This window comes from Chinchilla lanigera, unplaced genomic scaffold (genome assembly GCF_000276665.1).
Source record: "Chinchilla lanigera isolate Chin_1 unplaced genomic scaffold, ChiLan1.0 scaffold00008, whole genome shotgun sequence".
Lineage (NCBI taxonomy): Eukaryota > Metazoa > Chordata > Mammalia > Rodentia > Chinchillidae > Chinchilla > Chinchilla lanigera.
The window spans coordinates 16,703,368-16,721,503 of record NW_004955409.1 but is presented as its reverse complement, the minus strand read 5'-3'; the positions used below and the strand labels follow the sequence as shown (position 1 = coordinate 16,721,503).

The 18,136-nt window shown below is 39.9% G+C and overlaps 1 protein-coding gene across 3 annotated transcripts in view; it reads right to left on the bottom strand.

Moving 5' to 3' along the window:
- Window positions 1-17,090, bottom strand: part of Mis18bp1 (MIS18 binding protein 1) — a 47,056-nt gene extending 29,966 nt beyond the window's left edge. Inside the window, exons 1-6 of one of the 3 annotated variants that reach the window (XM_013510343.1) lie at window positions 16,673-17,090; window positions 10,588-11,200; window positions 5,684-5,788; window positions 4,967-5,451; window positions 2,403-2,476; window positions 88-218 (exon numbers count right to left, since the gene is read on the bottom strand). In XM_013510343.1, coding sequence (XP_013365797.1) covers window positions 88-218; window positions 2,403-2,476; window positions 4,967-5,451; window positions 5,684-5,788; window positions 10,588-11,113 — 1,321 coding nt within the window. In that variant the 5' untranslated portion in view covers window positions 11,114-11,200; window positions 16,673-17,090. The remainder of the gene's footprint in view (window positions 1-87; window positions 219-2,402; window positions 2,477-4,966; window positions 5,452-5,683; window positions 5,789-10,587; window positions 11,201-16,672) is intronic. The other 2 variants (XM_005376854.2, XM_005376853.2) reach the window with 2 other exon arrangements.
- Between the last annotated feature and the right edge of the window lie 1,046 nt (window positions 17,091-18,136).

Below are 18,136 nucleotides of genomic sequence, written 5' to 3'. Positions count from 1 at the left end.
TCAAACACACATATGTATTTTTTATTATTAAAAACATGGTTAAATGCTCACTTATTAAAATAACTTATCAATAAAAATGATACTCACCTGCTTCTTTCATGGAAAACTGGTCTATCAATCCTTTTAATATATAAATGTTGCCTGATAAAGTCCTAACTTCATTGTGCTTAATCCGCTCCTCAATTACATTACTGTGCCAGTATACATGCGTCATGTCTCTAGGGGAAAAAGCAGCTTGGTGAAGGCCAAATTAATCACATTTTACCAGGAGTCACAGTGTTCATATGTAAGTACAGTATATAGATTTATAATGCCAAGTAGTAATTTGCACTCTGGCTATAACAGTGATAACAATATTGCAAGTCCAAGTGTAAAACCTTTGAGGGCCAATCACTGCAGCAGAACTCAACTGCCTGGCACATGCTAGGAGTATGTGCCGAGAAACTACTGTGGATAAACCAGGCTCCCAATGTAAAATACATCATGAGCGTGGAAGCTTTCCCTAAACATCTGGTGCTGGCAGTGCTTGCAGCTTCAGCTTCACTAAGGGCACATCTGCGGCCCTCTGCCTCAGGTTTGATACTGTGCTGGCTTTCATGCAGAAATTGACATCTTGCTATTCTGTCCAGGCTTTGGGGAGCTCTTAGTTCTCCTACTTTAGCCTTCCAGAGAGCTGGAACTACAGGTACCTGCTCCCAAGCTTGGCTTAGAAATGTCGTAGATCCATCTAATCCTATGATTTTTTTTTTCACCTCAGTACATGCCATGTTTCTATGTTCCATTAAAAAACATAGCAAAGCTGGGCTGGTGGAGCATGTCTGTAATTCCAGTACTTAGAGGCTGAGTCAGGAGGGTTGTCATGAGTTCGAGCCCTGCCTGGGCTACATAGTGAGTTCAAGGGCAGCTTGAACTACATGGTGTGATCCTGTCTCCAAAAAAACGAAAACAAACAAACAAACAAACAAACAAAACAACAGCAAAAAAGAGGCTCAAGGACTCAAGTTAGGAAAAAAACTATAGTATCAAATGACTGATCCATCAATCTACTCTCTGTATTTCTTTAAATGAAGCTAAGCATGGATATAAAAAAGAAAAAAAAAATGAAGATGTACTAGATAAACATCATTCATTAAATAATAAATACTATTTACAAACATAATAAATTAAATTCTTTTAATTCAGTCAAATGGGCTTAAATGCTGTACTAAACTGATATTATATTACGTTTTAACACAATATTCTCCTCCATTCTTTCTAATTTTGCTTAACAGTTAAATAATATTCTAAAAGCAATGTTCTCTAGTATTCTTTCCCAGTGTGGTGGCACATAATCCCAGCACTGGGGAGGCTGAGGCAAGAGGATTGCTGCCAGTTTAAGGTCAGGCTAAATTACGTAGTGAGACTTTGTCTTAAAAAAAAAAACAACCCATAAAAAAAGCTACTTAATTCTCAGAACTACCCACAACGTAGGTAATATAGTACTTGTACAGATAAAGAAAGAGACTGAAAGATAGTAGTGACTTGCCCAAGTGATTCTGGTAGTGAGCAGCAACAACGGGCTCCCCTTAGCAGCAGTCTTTGCTGCCTCGTGCATTTTAAGAAAATGGGCCCCATTCAGACTTCGCACGTACTCCACCTTAACAACTTCCACGTAGGTACTTAACCAGTGCTATCCTGTACTGTTTCACTGCAAACTTGTTTCACCACAGAGAAAAACAGAAAATAAGCTGGAAGAGTAGCAGAATCAGCAAAGCCCGCTTACCTGTGGATGCTGTCATGTTAGGGAGAACCAGAAAGTGCAGATGTGGCAAAATTTTAAATAATTTTGGCTCCTTTTCTGGATCAGTAATTTTTACCTGGTGACTCCATTCACATGCCCCCATTCATGCACGAGAATGTGGACTGAAATGCATAGTAAGTATCAACTAATCATACATAATCAAGCAGATAGTAATAGTCCACACATTAGCACTTCAGAGAAAAATAAAGCACTATGCAAATTTGAACTGTCACTACCTTAAAAAATAATTTGAGAAAAGAGGCAAAAACATTGTTAACAATCAACATGATGAGGGCCTGCATAGTCTCCTTTAGACAGGGTCTCACTATTTAGTTCAGGCTGGTCTTGAACTCATTATGTAGCCCAGACTGCCCTGAGCTCCCAGCAATCCTCCTGCCTCGGCCTCCTGGGAGCTGAGATTAAAGGTGTGTGTCTCCACGCCTGGCTCCTGCATAGTCCTTTTTACCTTCTGTTCATAACCTCATGAGAAGGCATTTCTTTTGTAGGAAGAGGCTGCTTCCCATATACAGTATCACCTTTTAAGCTCTTATACACAACCACATTCTCAATTTTTTTTATCTTCTCAAATTTTAATACAAGAATATTTAAATGTTACACTCACGTAAGTTTTCCTTCTACACATATAGCGGTGTTATCATTGATGACTTTAATCATCCATTCCTGTAGCTGGATTACCTAATCAATCATAAAACAAAGGACACATCACTTGTACTATTTGCAGCATAAGCATTACAAAATTAAATTACAAGAAAAAAATCATCTAAGTAATCCTGACGATTCCTTAATACCCATCTATAAAATCACAGGTCACTAAACAGCAACTGCTAAAACTCTTGTATATAGTAAAACAGCAAATATGAAGAAAGAGGTTGAACTGAGGTTGTGCTGCATAGTTTGCCTTATAATCCAAAAGAAACTGCATTTCAAAACTCTTACATCAAGTATCTCAATAACGAGGCCTGGTGTGGTGGTGTACACCTGTAATGCCAGCCCTGGGGAGGCTGAGATTGGAGGATCGCTGTGAGTTTGAGGTCAGGCTGGGCTGCATAGTAAGTTTCAGGCTAACTTGGGCTACATGGAGAGATTCTGTCTCAAAGAAACCCACCCCATAAAAACCCCTACCTTAACCAGTGTGTGTGTAGGGGGCACACTGGTCATATAAAACACCAAGGTACACACCAAATTTTGCAGAAGAGCAAGTAACTTAGAGAAAAAGGGACAATTGTATTGTATCCCATCATCCTTGTCCCTAAAAATATTAGTTTTTTTTTTAATAAATTTGACTTAAGAGTTACATTTTGGTTTTCTATAAAGGTAACTGCTAGTAATACACATTTGTAGCACTGTATTTCAAAGTAAATGCCTGAATAGCTCAGAACACTATAGTAGTACACATAAAAACTCATTCGAATGGAAAAACTTCTGCAAACATCTATGCAAAAAATTATACTTCATAACAATTTAAAGTTGAACTATTTCTGATGAGAACTGAAGTTAAGATTTATACAGTAACTAGTTTGAGTGGCCATTTACTTTATATAAAATTATAAATTTATATATAAAGACAAATTCTCCATTGTGGTTTTATATACTCAATCTGGAAAATACATTAAAATGAGAGGACTATCTTTATTACTGTACTTCTCAATTATGTTCATTTAAAATTTTACAGGTAAGACATGGGGAAGAGTCTGTAAGTAACACTCCTTCTTTTTCTACTTTCCACATTTGGAATTACCTAAGATATATCAAAATATCAGTCACGGTGGGGATAATATTAAAATAAAACTAACATTAACAGTGTTTCCAGCATCTAGATGTGTCAACTCACATTATCCTCGCAAAACTAGGCTACTAAGTAGGCTGGACACACGATGTCTAGTTAAATAACTTGCCACGTGACTGGAAGGGGAATGATCTTAAACAAGCGGAGGCGGCAGTAAGAGTAGGATGCTTGAAAGTGGAAATTCGGTGCGCGTGCTCACTGCTAATGACAAGGTATGGGTAGGGCCAGGACGGAGGGTGAGGGTAGGAGAAAGATGTTAAAGATGAACAAATCAAGGATGTTGAAAGCTCTGTAACTGTGCTGTGGCAGAGATGAGTTAGAGTTCTGTACCACACCGCTTAAAGACTCAAAATGCCCGCTTGTTATTCAGTAAGTGTTCGCCGAGTCCCCTGCACTGTTCTAGGCCATGAGGATTCAGTGAGTAATAAAACAGTTGCCCTCGAACAGTAAACACTACCAAGTGTATGTCGTGGGGGAAGCAGAGGCAAGCAAGGTGGTGGTATCTGAGCAGACAACTAAATATTAAAATGTCTGCAGGTGAAAACTACTGTGAAAAGTAAGTTTAAGGGAAGGTAACTAGGGTGCTTCTTAAGTCAGGATGTCAAGGAAGGTCTTGGGGCAGAGAAATGATAAAGTGTGGGATGAGCCACACGATGATGAGCTTTTTCTAAGCACAGCACATGCGCAAAGGCCCTAAGCAGACCGTGGGAAAGCACAGTAACTTGAAAGAAATAAGCAGAAGAGAAGGAGAGGTTGAGAAATGAGGTTGGCGCTCTCCCTAGAGCATGAATGATGTGGACCTTGTAAATGCTGGTGAAGTTCAATGTTTTTTCCCAAGGTGAGAGGTTACTGGAGAAGCAGTTGAGAGTTATCACTGCAATGGTCATAATGATGTCCCATGGGATCTATACTGGATAGAGAGGAAAGAGGGCTAAGGCTGGCTTCGTGGGGGAAGTTCAGGGGAAGAGTCCTGGAGGGGACTGATCCTGAACAAGGGGAGCTGGTGGTAAGAGTGTAATGCCTGAAAGTGAGACTTTTGCTACCACCTAGTATGGCAGTACATGCCTGTGATCCGAGCAACTGGGAGACAGGGGCAGGAGGATCACTGCAAGCTCAGGCCAGCCTGGGCTACATAGTGAGTTCAAGGCCAGGCTGAACTACACAGCAAGACTCTGTCTCCAAAGCAGACAAACAAACAACCTCAAAAGCTTTCCTACCTTGCCAGGCACGGTGGCACACTCCTGCATCTCAGCACTTGGAAGGCTGAGGCAGAAGGATACCTGAGAGTTTCAGGCTAGCCTCAGCTACACAGTGACTTCAAGGCCAACTTGAACTACATAGTGAGAGGATGTCTCAAAAATCCAAAAAACATTTCCTACCTTATTTTTTTTAACTTCTTCTGTAATAGCTTGAAATAAACTTGGAGGAGAAAGCTTTGAAATATTTCTTTTTGACCTCCGAGGTATTGTTAAGTATAGTCTTGGACTGGCAAGTACAATCTTACATGTTTCTTCCATGGGATTGGGAAGACTGGTCTCTGTGGACACTGTTTTTTCGTTTTGTTCCACACTTTCCCCTTGTGAAGTACCTCCTGTTGTCATATCACTATCAGAAACTATTTCCTGACTACTACTTTTAACAGGAATACCATCAGTACTAGAAGTTTCAACATCCGTATTTTGCAATTTCTCATAGGAAGAATGAACATCTTCTAAAACAAATGTGTCCTTTTTGGACTTGGGGATTTCAACTATGTTCTTTTTTGAGTGAGGAATCTGTTGAGTCAGCTGAGCTCTAGCTAAGCCTTTGTTTGAGACTCCTGCAGGTAAAACATGTTCATGTTCTTGGTTCACAGCTGGAAGTTCTGCAAAAGATCCAAAAGGAAAGTTTATATAAGGATTATATGAAATTAAATGAGAGAAATAAAAGTCAAGCAAAAACTGCTTATATTAAAAAGAAGTCTTTGGATTAGAATGCTCTACCCTCCTGCCCAGTCTCTGAGTGCCTCTGGCTTTTAAATAATTCATGCTTTTTTCCTTTATCAATGTTTACTGCCCCAACTGGACAACTAAAACACAAATAGGAGGACAGTTTACCATAAGTTAAATTGTGCAGCTGTGCTTTCTTTTCCTGCTGGTGTTGAGTCTTTTGTTGGAAGGGAAGGAAAAGTGATGACTCTCGAGTAACTTCTTGGACAGGAGCTTTAAAAAAAAAAAAAGAAAAAAGAAGTTCACTATTACAGAGAAGAAAAAAAATGCCTTTTTAAAATCTTGCAATGACGACATTTAGGTTCAGTAATGATTAGACCAGCACGGTGGACTTTTGCGTATATGACTGGTACATCCACGTTTCCCTTTACTGTCTTCTCATGCCTCCACTCCGTTCTCTATACCCGTATCATGCCGAGGAAGCATTTTTTATAAACTTCTCTAACCCACAATCTGCCTGCTGTGTATAAAACTAAACAGGAGCCTTCTGTGAGCGTGAGGGTCTGGACCATGGCCCCTCCTAGTACAGGGGGCAGCAAGGCTCAAGGAGACCTCAGCTGGGCATCTGCACAGCCTTGATGCAGCTTCTGTCCAGCAACACACACCAGTCTGCTCAGTGCCAGCAGTTACACTGGACACCAACGCCCCAGGAGCCTGGGCACAAAGCTCGCTGAGGAGATGCTGACTAACGGGCAGATGGACAATGTCACACAGTGGCTAACAGGGCGATCTATGCTGTCAGGCGAGGACTTGGGGCAGGGAAATGGGGGAAGTACGTTAGTAGACTTACTAGTCTGGAGATCTGGAATAAAATTCTGGTGCTGCCACAAAGTAGGCAGATACTTGTTAAGATTATACATGAGGTGCCAGCCAGTCTTAAAAATTCTATTTGTTTCTGGTTAATGTAAATTTGAAACACAAAATAAGAGCTGTCTTATTCTTTAAGTCAAAATGTTGAGACATAATAGGAGATTCAACCATAATTTATATTCCCTTGACATCTTTTTTGTAGGCCTTTAAAGGCACAAAAACGGGTTTGTCAACTAAACAAGTGCTGTTTATATTTTACTCTGATTTATATTGTAGCCCTTTAAAATTTAATGTTTTTTGAATATAGAAATGAATTTCTTTCACATATAAAAGAGATAACAGTAAAGTTTGTGATAGAAAAGGAAAAACTGAATTATGTTTAATGTCAAATATACTTGAGAAAATTGGTAGTGATTATACTTTAACAAGTATGCCATTTAGCCTTAGAAATTTGAATATATAGATTTTATTAAAATGAAGTATAAAAAGTAGCAAATAGTTTCTACTTCTTTAACTCCTTTGGAATGGCAGGGCAATGCATTAAAAATAAGCATGTGACTTGATCAAATAAAACATGCTGTAGAACATGGGTCCTGTGTAGCCAAGCAGAGGCTATAAAAAAAACCTGTGAAGAGCCGGGCGTGGTGGTGCATACCTGTAATCCCAACACTCGGGAGGCTGAGGCAGGAGGATCGCTGCAAGTTTGAGACCAGCCTGGGCTACAAAGTGAGCTCAAGGCCAGCCTGAACTGCATAGACCCTATCTCAAAAAGACAAAGAAAAAAAAAAAAAAAACAACAACAAACCTTTGAAATAATATTACAACACTTGTGTACTTGCTGGGAAAGGCTCATCATATTCTCACAGCAGACAGGCATTTCTTCCCTCTGGAATTCTGTCTCACAGGTAAAACATGGTTTAATATGCATAATCCCACTTGCTTCTCCATTTTCTCCTAGGCGGTATAAGAAGGACTATTTTGTGTATTCCTCCATCTCTACCTCAAACTCCCTTAGAAAATTCTGTTTCTCTTTATCAGAATGTGTCACTACCTTTGAAACACATGTCTACAATCTTTTGGGTAGTGATCAAGAGAATGGGCTCTTTATAAGCCCTATTTGCTAAGTCCCATAGTGCTTGTTAAAAGGAATAAGAAAATACATGTAAAATACCTTTCATTACCAATTACTGAAACTCATCAAAATCAAGTGTGCCAATTTTCTTCTTTTTTGGCACCAGGAATCCAACTCAGGATCTTGTGCTTCCCAGGCAGGCGCTGGTGCAGTTGAGCTGTATCCCTGACCCAAGTGTGCCAATTTTTGAACACTTTCTATTTTTGCAAATCATTCTCTCAAATCTGCTATCCCAACAAGACCTGTCCAGTACTTCTTTACACTTCCTGATACTAGTCAGGTCTACTTTTTCCTGATTAATGAGGTAATCACGGTTACCCCCTTGCACTCACCCTCAACTTGTCTTTCTGCCATTTTATGTATTTGGCAAAAATACAACCCAGATAAAATCTAACCCCTTGCTTATTCCCTACCAGCACTTAAGCATTTAAAAATGGATAGAGGAGGGGCTGGGGATTTAGCTCAGCAGCACAGCGACTGCCTGGCAAGTGCAAGATCGTGAGTTCGATTCCTGGTACAGGAAAAAAAATCCCCCCAAAATAAAAAAATAAAAAAGGATAGAGGAAAATTTACAGTTATATATACACACTGGTCTCATTTTAGACATGCTTGAAAACCTCAAGTATCTCTTTGTTGTTCATAAAATCAATTTTAAACTAGACAATTTACTGTTCCTCTCTTCTGCACTATTCAGACCTCTACCTACTCACACTTGAACACTGCATCTCGTTTGCACTTGCAGCTGATGACGGCCTTACTTATTTCAGATTATCTGTGAAATTATATAACAATGACCCACCAGCATCTGCATTTTCACTAACTGCGTTCCTTCTTAATAATTTATCTGTTTGTGCCTAGCTAAAACCAAACCTAGATTTATGTAGGAAATTCTCTTCCCTCTCAAATACTCAGGTATCACACTAGCAATCTACGTTTGTGCCTTCTCATAGATTATCTCCAACTGCATACAAAAATGTTATTTCACCAAATATTCACAACTACAAAACCTTTAATTATACTTCTCATTATTTGTTTGTTCTCCTCAGAAAGACTTCTGTAGTTATTACCAATTTCTCTCATCATATTCCCTCTTGAACTAACTCGAATCATGTTTTTATGCCTACTATTTCACCAAAACTGCATTTGAAGTTACCAATAGCCTCTGTTATGGTTTGTGTCTGGGTGTCCCCGCAAAGCTTCATGCGGCCATGGGGCAGGCTTTTAGAGTTTGATTGATTATGGGTGTGAGAGCTACACCTGCCCTGGGGTGGATAGTTTGCATATGTAAGAAAGAGGAAGAGGCTGCTTGCCGCCATTCCTCCCTTTTGTGTTTGTTGATTTTGCTGTGTTCTGCCACCATGAGCTGTAGCCCTCTGCCATGTGGCACTCTGCCTTGTAACCTGCCAAGTATGGACTGAAACCTCCACAAACTGTAAGTGAAATAAACCTTTCCTTCCCTAATTTTGGGCGTCAAGTATTTTGTCCCAGCAACGAGAGAAAAAGTAACCCAGACAGCCTCCATGCAGCAAAACCCATGGATCAAATCTCAGCCTACTTGACCAATTAGCAGAACCACACAGAACTGGTGGCTCTCTATTCTTTTAAGCATTTTGCTCTTTTGACTTTAGTAAAATTCTTCTGGTTTTCCTTGCTCCTGGTCATCTCTCTAGCCTTTTATTCTTTTTTTTTTTTTTTTATTTTATTTTATTTTAAGGATAAAAGGAGGGAAACATTAACAGACATACAACATTTTACAACATATCACAAGCACAATACAGACAATACAGAGTTACAAACAGAGTGGTAGGGAATTAACAATAGTGGTTGTATTACATATTGATATCTTCAAGCCTTTTATTCTTTAACTTCTAAATGTTGGAATGCTCTAGGTCTCAGCCCTTGAATATTTTCTCTTTGTACATTTACTTCTTGAGGATTTTATTTAATCTCACAGCTTTAAATATTATTACATCCTTTTTCTTTCTTCTTCTTTTTTTTTAACTATTAGGTTCTAATAATTTTTAAGTGAACTTTGGTGCCCTGAGTCAGTTCCCTAAATTCCAATTAATTTTTTTTTTCAGCCTGACATCTGACTTTTCAATTATCCTTTGAATTACTCAGGCCAAAACCAAAACCTTAAACAAAATAAAAACAAAACAAAAAAACCTTAAGTTATTCTTTGTATCTCTTTTTCATCTATAAGCCAATCCTATTGGCTCTACCTTCAGAACATATCCAGAATCCAAGCACTTCTTAATTCATCCACTGCTGGCACCTGTACCAAGCCAGTGCTGTCACATGCATTACTGAGGTGCTTCTATTTCAAGTCAACAGCCAGAGAGATGTTTTAAAACATTCCTCCCTCAAAGCCCTCCAGTGGCTGCTGCTATGCTCACATTAAACCCAGTTCACACCAGGCATGATGGTGTAGGCCTGTAATCCCAGCACTCCACTTTGAAAGCTGAAGCAAGGAGAATCACCACAGAGTTCAAAGCCAACCAGGAGTACACAATGAGGGTCTGTATTAAAAAAGAAAGAGAGAGACAGAGAAATAAAGAGAGAGAGAGAGAGAGAAAGAAAAGCCAACTTATCTATACAGTCCTGTATTACCTGACTCTTATTTATCCCTGCTTCTTCAGCTCTGTCACAGTGTGTCCATGACACACTGACCTCATAGCTAATCCCTGTATGTATCAGCATGTTCCTATTTCAAGGAACAGGAGCTACCTGTCTGTGTCACCCTTCTCCATTTCCCAAGATATCTCTACCTACCACCTCCTTCAAAGGTTTGGGGCCAGGTGCTACCTTTACACTGAAGCTCACCTTGATCACTGCTCTGAAGATTACAACACCCTCCGACTCTATCATTCTTACTCTGCTTATTCTTTCTGCTTTCCTCTTCTGTACCCAAAACTTACTTTTGAAATTTACCTCAATGTGAACAATACTCAAAGAAGCAGAGATATTGATGTATTTTATTTACTGTTAATCTGGAAAACCTAAAACAGTGTCTGACACATTAAATATTTATGACATTCTAGCTCTTTAGCCAAGATATAATAACTGTTACCTGATTGGAGCGGTCTGTTATTTTCCTTTTCTTCACATAGGAAGGTATGCTGCAGTGGTCTTTTCTCATCTGTGTTAGGAGTGAAGCGTTTATTGTATTCACTGTTTGGTGGTTCCAACATACTACTGTTTCTAACTGCTTGCTCTTGTTTGTCACGCAGTACTTTTTCTTTCATTCTCTGAAATACTCTTCCTGGTGATTCATAGGCTGCTTCATTTTTTAGTCCACTGTTACTGGGTTTTATAGCGCTGATATCAAGATAACTATTAGAGATGGCAGGCTCTGTTAGCATGGTAGATTGAAACACATTTTTATTGTTAGAAGTTGTCATTTCTAGAAACTGATTCTTTCTACGGTCTTTCAGTTTTAAAGAAGACTTCTGATATTTCACCAAATCTTTTACAGGAGTAAGTGTGCCTGCAGGAATACTGTCAAAAAAGACTGCATCCATGGGCATATTTCTTCTTTGAGAAGATACCTCTGAAGATAAGTGAATTCCCGGATGTTTCAAAGGTGTTGCAATCATCTTGATAAGCCAGTATCAACAAAATTCCTCTAAGAGAAAATTCAAACACAATTTTCAGGGTAGAACTTCAGTAGGACCCAGAGAAACCTGTAGTTCAAAGTGAAATCAATCTTTATCATGCTTTGGTGATGAAAAGTTTAAAGTTTATTTGCTTTCTGTAACAACATTCTAGTAAGTGAAAAGTTTAACTGCTTCATAACAACACTGGATAATCCTAGAGTTCACAAATTAGACTAGGATTTTAGTTTTTTGTTAAAGTCTTATTTTTATTATGTTTCAATAGAAGAGTATTTGGTCTTTACATTTACTTCTTTCAAAAAAGCAGCATTCACTAAATGATATATTTAACAGCTCTAAGATCTGAACTTTGAATATCTGTTTTTGAAATTTATTTGAACATCAAGTCTTAGTGGTTTCAATCTAATATTTACTTAAAAAAGAAGTAGCAAAAAAAGAAGCATCTGCATGACACTCTATTAAACTATAAAATGTTTTAACTTTCACAAATGTGGTTTTCCCCTTTACTCACTCAAATTTTAAGGCAGCAGTTACAATTATCTATCCTAATGACAACCAAAAGATCCATTCAATTATTTAAATAATCTGTAACTCTGAGTTTATTATGCCAAAACATTTAAATTACAAGATCTTGTTGAAAACCTTCAAATAAAAAGTAAATCATAATTATTTACTTTTTTTGGGTACCAGGAGTCAAACTCAGGACCTTGCGCTTGCCAGGCAGGCCCCGTGCCACTCAGCTATATTTCCAGCCCCATAACTATTTTAAAATGTAATACTACAGAGATTTTCTTTAACTTCTTACACGTAAATTTTATTCCTCATACCTAGGAATTATAATTGTTGTATTAAGTAATTCTTGGAAAATGAAGTATTTCAATCAAAGAGCCCTGGAACTTACTAGTCAAGATTTGTAGCATCTCTTAATACTGAATTTGTAACTCTTCTGATATTTTTTGAGATCATCTAAATATAAAAAGCCTATTACAAAAGTACTAATATAATCAGATGAAAAGACATCAAGTATCTTTATCTACAGTAGAGAAAATCAGTTTCTGTGAAAAACAATCAACTTAAAAGTTCGTATACGAAGTAGTATTTTATCCAGTAATTTAGGATTATAAGGGGGGGAAAGAAAGGAAAATATTCTTCAATAATCAGAGCTGATAAAGATGGGTAAAAGTGTGACTGACCCTGAGACTGGAAAACTACTGTAATTCTTCCACAAACGTTAATTCAGCAATATGCAATAATGCATATATTTATAGGTTTGTTAATGTTCTAGGTATCAGGAAGGAAGTTCTGGGAGTTATACTAACTGTTCACTTTAAGCAGTATCAATAAAGGTACATACTCTCTCTCAAAAACAAGAATGAATAAACTAGACAATTGCAGGGGAAAATGGCAGAGTATATCTGGATTTACCCAATCTTAATTCATCAGAGACTAATGAAATGCTTAACAGCAAGTAAAAATTGCAAATAGTCTAGCAGCACTGCAAATAGACCCAATCTGTACTGACAAAAATAACTTTTAATTTAAAAGCATATACCTATAGACACAATTTTGCACCACAGACCTGCTCCTACACCCTATCTCCCCAACCAATTCAAACAAGCAGCGAGATGAAGGTAGGAGGTCAAAATTCTGAAAAATCCTCAAACCAGGCAAGGTGGTGGTGTCCGTAATTGCAGCAGTGAGGAAGGCTGAGGCAGGAAAATTGCAAGTCTGAGTTCTGCTGAGCAGCTCAGTAAGACCTGTCTCAAGACAAACATGAAAAGGCCTGGAAATGTGGTTCAGTGTAGAGGCCCTGGGTTCTACCTCGGGTACTGGGGGAAATAATCCTCAAATTCTCCTGTCTCCCAAAGAGACACCGTAAGTTTTGTATGTGAACGCTCCTTCCTCAATATGTGACAAACAGCAACTCAGTAGAAATTAAAAGAGCTGCCAAAGCATGACGGTGGTTTCATTGTAGTTGGTGGGAAAGAAGAGGCAGAGAAAAAATGTGGATAGGATTTGCAGAATAGATACAGAAGTCAAACCACTAGATATAGCCCACCCAAGAAAGATGTGAAGGCCCCCAGTGTCCTTCTAGTTACAAGAGCAAAACAAAACACATCATTAATGCTCAGCCTCTGAGGAAACAGTGGTTAAACAGGGACATATAAGGAATTCAAAAACCCAAAGAATTCAATTAAAATGAGCAAAAAGACCCTAATAGATATTTCTAAAAGAAGAAATATAAAAGGTCAACAAATGTATGAAAAACTGCTCAACATCACTAATCAACAAGCAAATGGAAATGAAAACCACATAGATTCCAATTTTTTCCAGTTAGTGATTTGTTTTTTTTTTTTTTTGGTACCAAGAATCAGACTCAGGACCTTGTGCTTGCCAGGCAAGTGCTTGTGCCACTGAGCTATATCCCCAGCTAGTTAGAATGGCTATTATCTATAACGATGTTGGCAAAGATGTGGAGCAAGTATTAGGATAATCTAAACTGGTACAGCCATTATGGAAAATACTACTGAGGTTCCTCAAAAACTTTAAAAAGTGGAGCTATTATATGATCCAGCACTCCTACTAGTGGGTATATAGCCAAAGAAAATGAAATTACTATGTAGAAAAGATATCTGCACACCCATGTTCACTGAAGCACTACTCACAACAGCCAAAAATCAGAATCAATGTAAATGCCCAACAACAGACAAACAGATAAAGAAAATGTGTATCTACAGAACGGAATATATTCAGCCACAACTAAGAACAAAATCCTGTCATTTGAGACAACATAGATGAGCCTGGAGGGTATTATGTTAAGTGAAACAAACCAGGCAAATAGAGACAAACATTATACAACCTCCTCCATATGTAGAATCTTTAAAAAGCTGGTATAAAAGTAGAAAATAGAATGTAGTTACCACAGACTGCAGAGAGGATGGACAGAGGGAGGATAAGAAGATGGAGGAGGAGAAGATAATCGGGAGTGGAGGAAGGAGGGTGGTCAAGGCTACAAGTAGGAAGAATAAGTTCTAATGTTCTATGAACAGCAGGGTGACTACAGTTAACAATAAGATATATTTCTTCTTCTTCTTTTTTTTTTTTTTGGCTTTTTGAGACGGTTTCGTTATACAGTTCAGGCTGGCCTTGTGCTCACTTTGTAGCCCATGCTGCCCTGGAACTCACAATGATCCTCCTGCCTCAGCCTCCTGAGTGTTGGGATTACAAGGGTGCACCACCATGCCTGGTGACAATAAGATATATTTCAAAATAACTAGGTTTTGGAATGTTTGACAGATATAAGTGCTCTGATTTGATATAGGCAATGCATACATGTACTGGAATATCAAATTATAACCCATAAATATGTAGTTATAAAGTACCAATAAAACACACACACACAAAGTAGAGGAGCACAAGGGCATATAAGTACAGTGGTAAACAGTAAAAGAACTAGAAAACAGAAATGAAAGATACTGAAAATGAAATAGAATTAGTTTTAAAATAAGTTCTGAAGAAACTGATACATCAAGGACAGTGGATTCAACAAACATATAAGAAAAGCAAAACAATGGAACTAGACAAATAGTATGAACAAATATTCCTGAAAATGAAAGGCATTTTAACATAGTACCAGTGAAAAGTGACAAAAAAATGGTCCCTGTCAAAACATATATAAGTGAAGCTATTAAACTGTTAAAAGTATTCCTTCAAAAAAATTCATCATCATAATTGGCATCACTCAAGTTGAGGAAGAAGCAGAATGTCCTCAAAGCCAAGCATATTTGACCTAGATAGAAGTCATGAGCAAGATATTAGCTCCTTCTAATTAGACCCTTCTCAGAATGGAGAAGGTGAATGCTAAAATTTTTGCTTCTGTTTTCAGTAACTGCTTAAGGCTGTTTGGAATATTATTTTGAAAACTGGCAAGTGCTGATACACTAGGGAAAAAGGGAAAGCTATAAACATTTACAGTGTAAACACAGGACCACTAAACAATATTACTAAATATTATTCCTCCTCCAAAAAAAGACATGGGAAATTCTTCTAGAAATTTACTGCAGTAGTAGCTGCAGTAACAATCTGATGGGATGGGTTAAAATCCTACAGCACATTAAGGAAGGTGAGCCTGGGGAACTAGAATCCTAAGTTAACAGTTAAATAATACACGAGGCAGAAAAAGCACATATGACACAGAGCTATATTACACAACTTTCAGAGATTTAATGAATCCATTCTCAAAAACACTGAAAATGCCAAAGGAACTGATAGGCAATTAATAAAAGAAATATAAAAGTCCAATAAATTAGTCAACTAATACTCTACTATTAAATGAAGAAATGCAAATTAAAGCACTAAAATTAAAGCATTTTACTTAGACATTGGTAAATATTAATTTCAAAGTATAAATCTATATACCCTTAATTCAGAAATTTCACTTCTAAATTATTTTCCTCACAGAAACATCCATCCATCCTCACAGAAACATCAATGCAAATATCTATGCAGTAATGACAAGCAGTACTTACTAAATAGTACCTACTACATGTTAGCCACTATACAATCTTACTGCAACTCTTAGGATTTCAGCAATCTTACTGCTCCCAATTTGAAGATAAGGAAACAAAGGTACAGACTGGTTAAGTGAGGTGGCCAGGGTCACACTTAACAGCCAGAAAGAGCAGAAACCAAGCCCACCCTCAAAGCCCAAGTTCTTTAACAACAGGCAACATGATCTACTACTACCCAGTTCACTGCAGCACTGGGGAAATCAGAAAACAACTTAGATGTCCACCAACAAGGGTCAAAATAAATTCATAAATTCTGCTACATCTACAAAACCGAATTCTGTGTATTCAACAAGAAGATATACAGCTACTGACATGCAAAATTCCCAGGAAAATTAAATTTAAAAAGCAAGCAGAAAACTGGGGTTGAAGGGGCACGTCTGTAACCCCAGCACTCCGGGAGGCAGAGGTAGGATTTTAAATTCTGGCGCAGCCTGGGCAATTTAGCGATTACGAGAGACCACGCCTCCAAATTTAAAAGGAGGAGGGCTGAGGACGCAGCTCAGGGTGAAGCTCTGGGTTCAGTCTCCGGTATATGCCCCTCCCCCCACCGCGCCCAGACGTGTAGCTGCATTTCCGTTAACAAATACGAACATAAACAGAGGGCGAAACTGGAAGGCAGCGCGCCAAACGGTACAGTGCTTAGCTATGCACGGCAGGGTGAGCGGGCCGCCCGCTGCAATGCATCAGCACCCAAAACGTTTTGCAACCGGCACGCAGTTTAATCAGAAGCAAGCATACACTGGAGACATCCTCTGTTTCTACATCCCTGAGTCGTAGGCCCAGGGTGAGGATCTCTGGAGCAGCCCGGGCCAGGGCGGAGCGCGCGGAAGGTGGGGGTCGCGCCCGGCAGCGCGGACCGGGTCCGAGGACTGAGGGCCGGGGACAGAGGGCCGGGGACACAGGGCCGGGGACCCGGACGGCGGGCGGGGAGCAGGGAGCGGGGAGCGGGGAGCGGGGCGGCAGCTCGTACCTCGGGGGAAGGGTCTGGCCCAAGGTGACCGCTGATGTCCGCCTCGACTCTCACAGGACGGCCGGGCGACCCCGAGCTGGCGCCCGAGCCCCACAGCTGCCCGCCCCGAGCGCACCCCGCGCGTCGCGAGGTCCCCTCACACCAGCGCCCGGATTTCAAATCTGAGGAGCCGGCCCTCCCGCCGGCTCGGGATTGGCGCGCTCCGCCCTGGCGTCACCACGCGTCTCGCCGCGACTCAAGGAAGCCTGGGGCGCGATTTCGCTCCGCGTGGACAACGAGGTGCCCATAGAGCGTCTGTCACCCCGACTGGCCAAGAGCAGGGGGTGCAGCTCGACCCGCGGAGCTCATTCCGTTTTTACAGAGCGCGCGCCGGTTCCGCGTTCCGCCACTCCTCCCAGAGTGCTCTGCGGCGGGAAAACCAATCACGGACCCCGCAGGCGTGCCCAACACTGTAGCGGTTACTAAGTTTGGCCCTTCCCGGCCAACCGCCTCCGCTACTGGTGTTGCTCTCGGAGGTCCTTGTCTGAAGAATGTGGGTTGCTTCTGGGATTTGAAAGCACTTTTTTCTCAATTCGCCATATATTCGAGATTGAGAAAGAACGTTTTGTTCTCAGGGGCCACTAGACCAAATACAAAATTGCACACAAATTTAATTTTTAGTTTGAGCTATTCCGGCAGGAAGAGCAGTTTTTTTGTTTTGTTTTGTTTTGAGACAGGGTCGCACTGTGTATGTGGTTTAGGCTGGCTTTGAGTTCGCGGAGGTCTTCCTACTTCAGCCTCTCAGGTGCTGGGATTACCGGCGTATGACACTTTTATTTTATTTTTTTAAACAGCACCTCAGGTTCTAAAAGCATTGATATTGACAATTATAGATCGCCATGCCTTTTTGACAAGAGTATAGACTGTGCCAGGCTTTAGAGTGGAGCTGGTTGGGTTCCGCTTCAACAACTCTGCAGGTTGGAGCCTCTCACGACGCAGTCGCTGGCTGAAGCCTAGTGTAGGACGCCTTGTTTCCATCTTGGAAGTGAAGGTGAAGCCAGGACAGTCAGTGCTAAACCCTATCGAACGCCAAACCTGCATCTGACCACAAACTGCGCTCTTCTTCACCCCAGTTAGCATTTAGAACAGCACAACTTTGTATGTTTTATCTAAGAAAATTCTTCAATTTCCTAGAGCCGTGTCACATTTCACGGTTAAGACTTACAACACTGGACTGGAAAGGTCGCAGTGGATCAAACTTTTGAAGTGGCTTTTGCAGTCCCCTTTTGGAAATTCTAGATCTTTTACATTCTGTCACAGCAAATATTCCAGTTCCAAAACATAAACATAAAACATCTGAATGAATGAAAGTAAGGAAAAGAAATCAGTTGGGAATGGGAAGTAAATCTACATGAATAAAAGGAGGTTTGTTGGGGCTGGGGATATAGCTCAGTGGCATAAGCACCTGCCTGGCAAGCGCAAGGT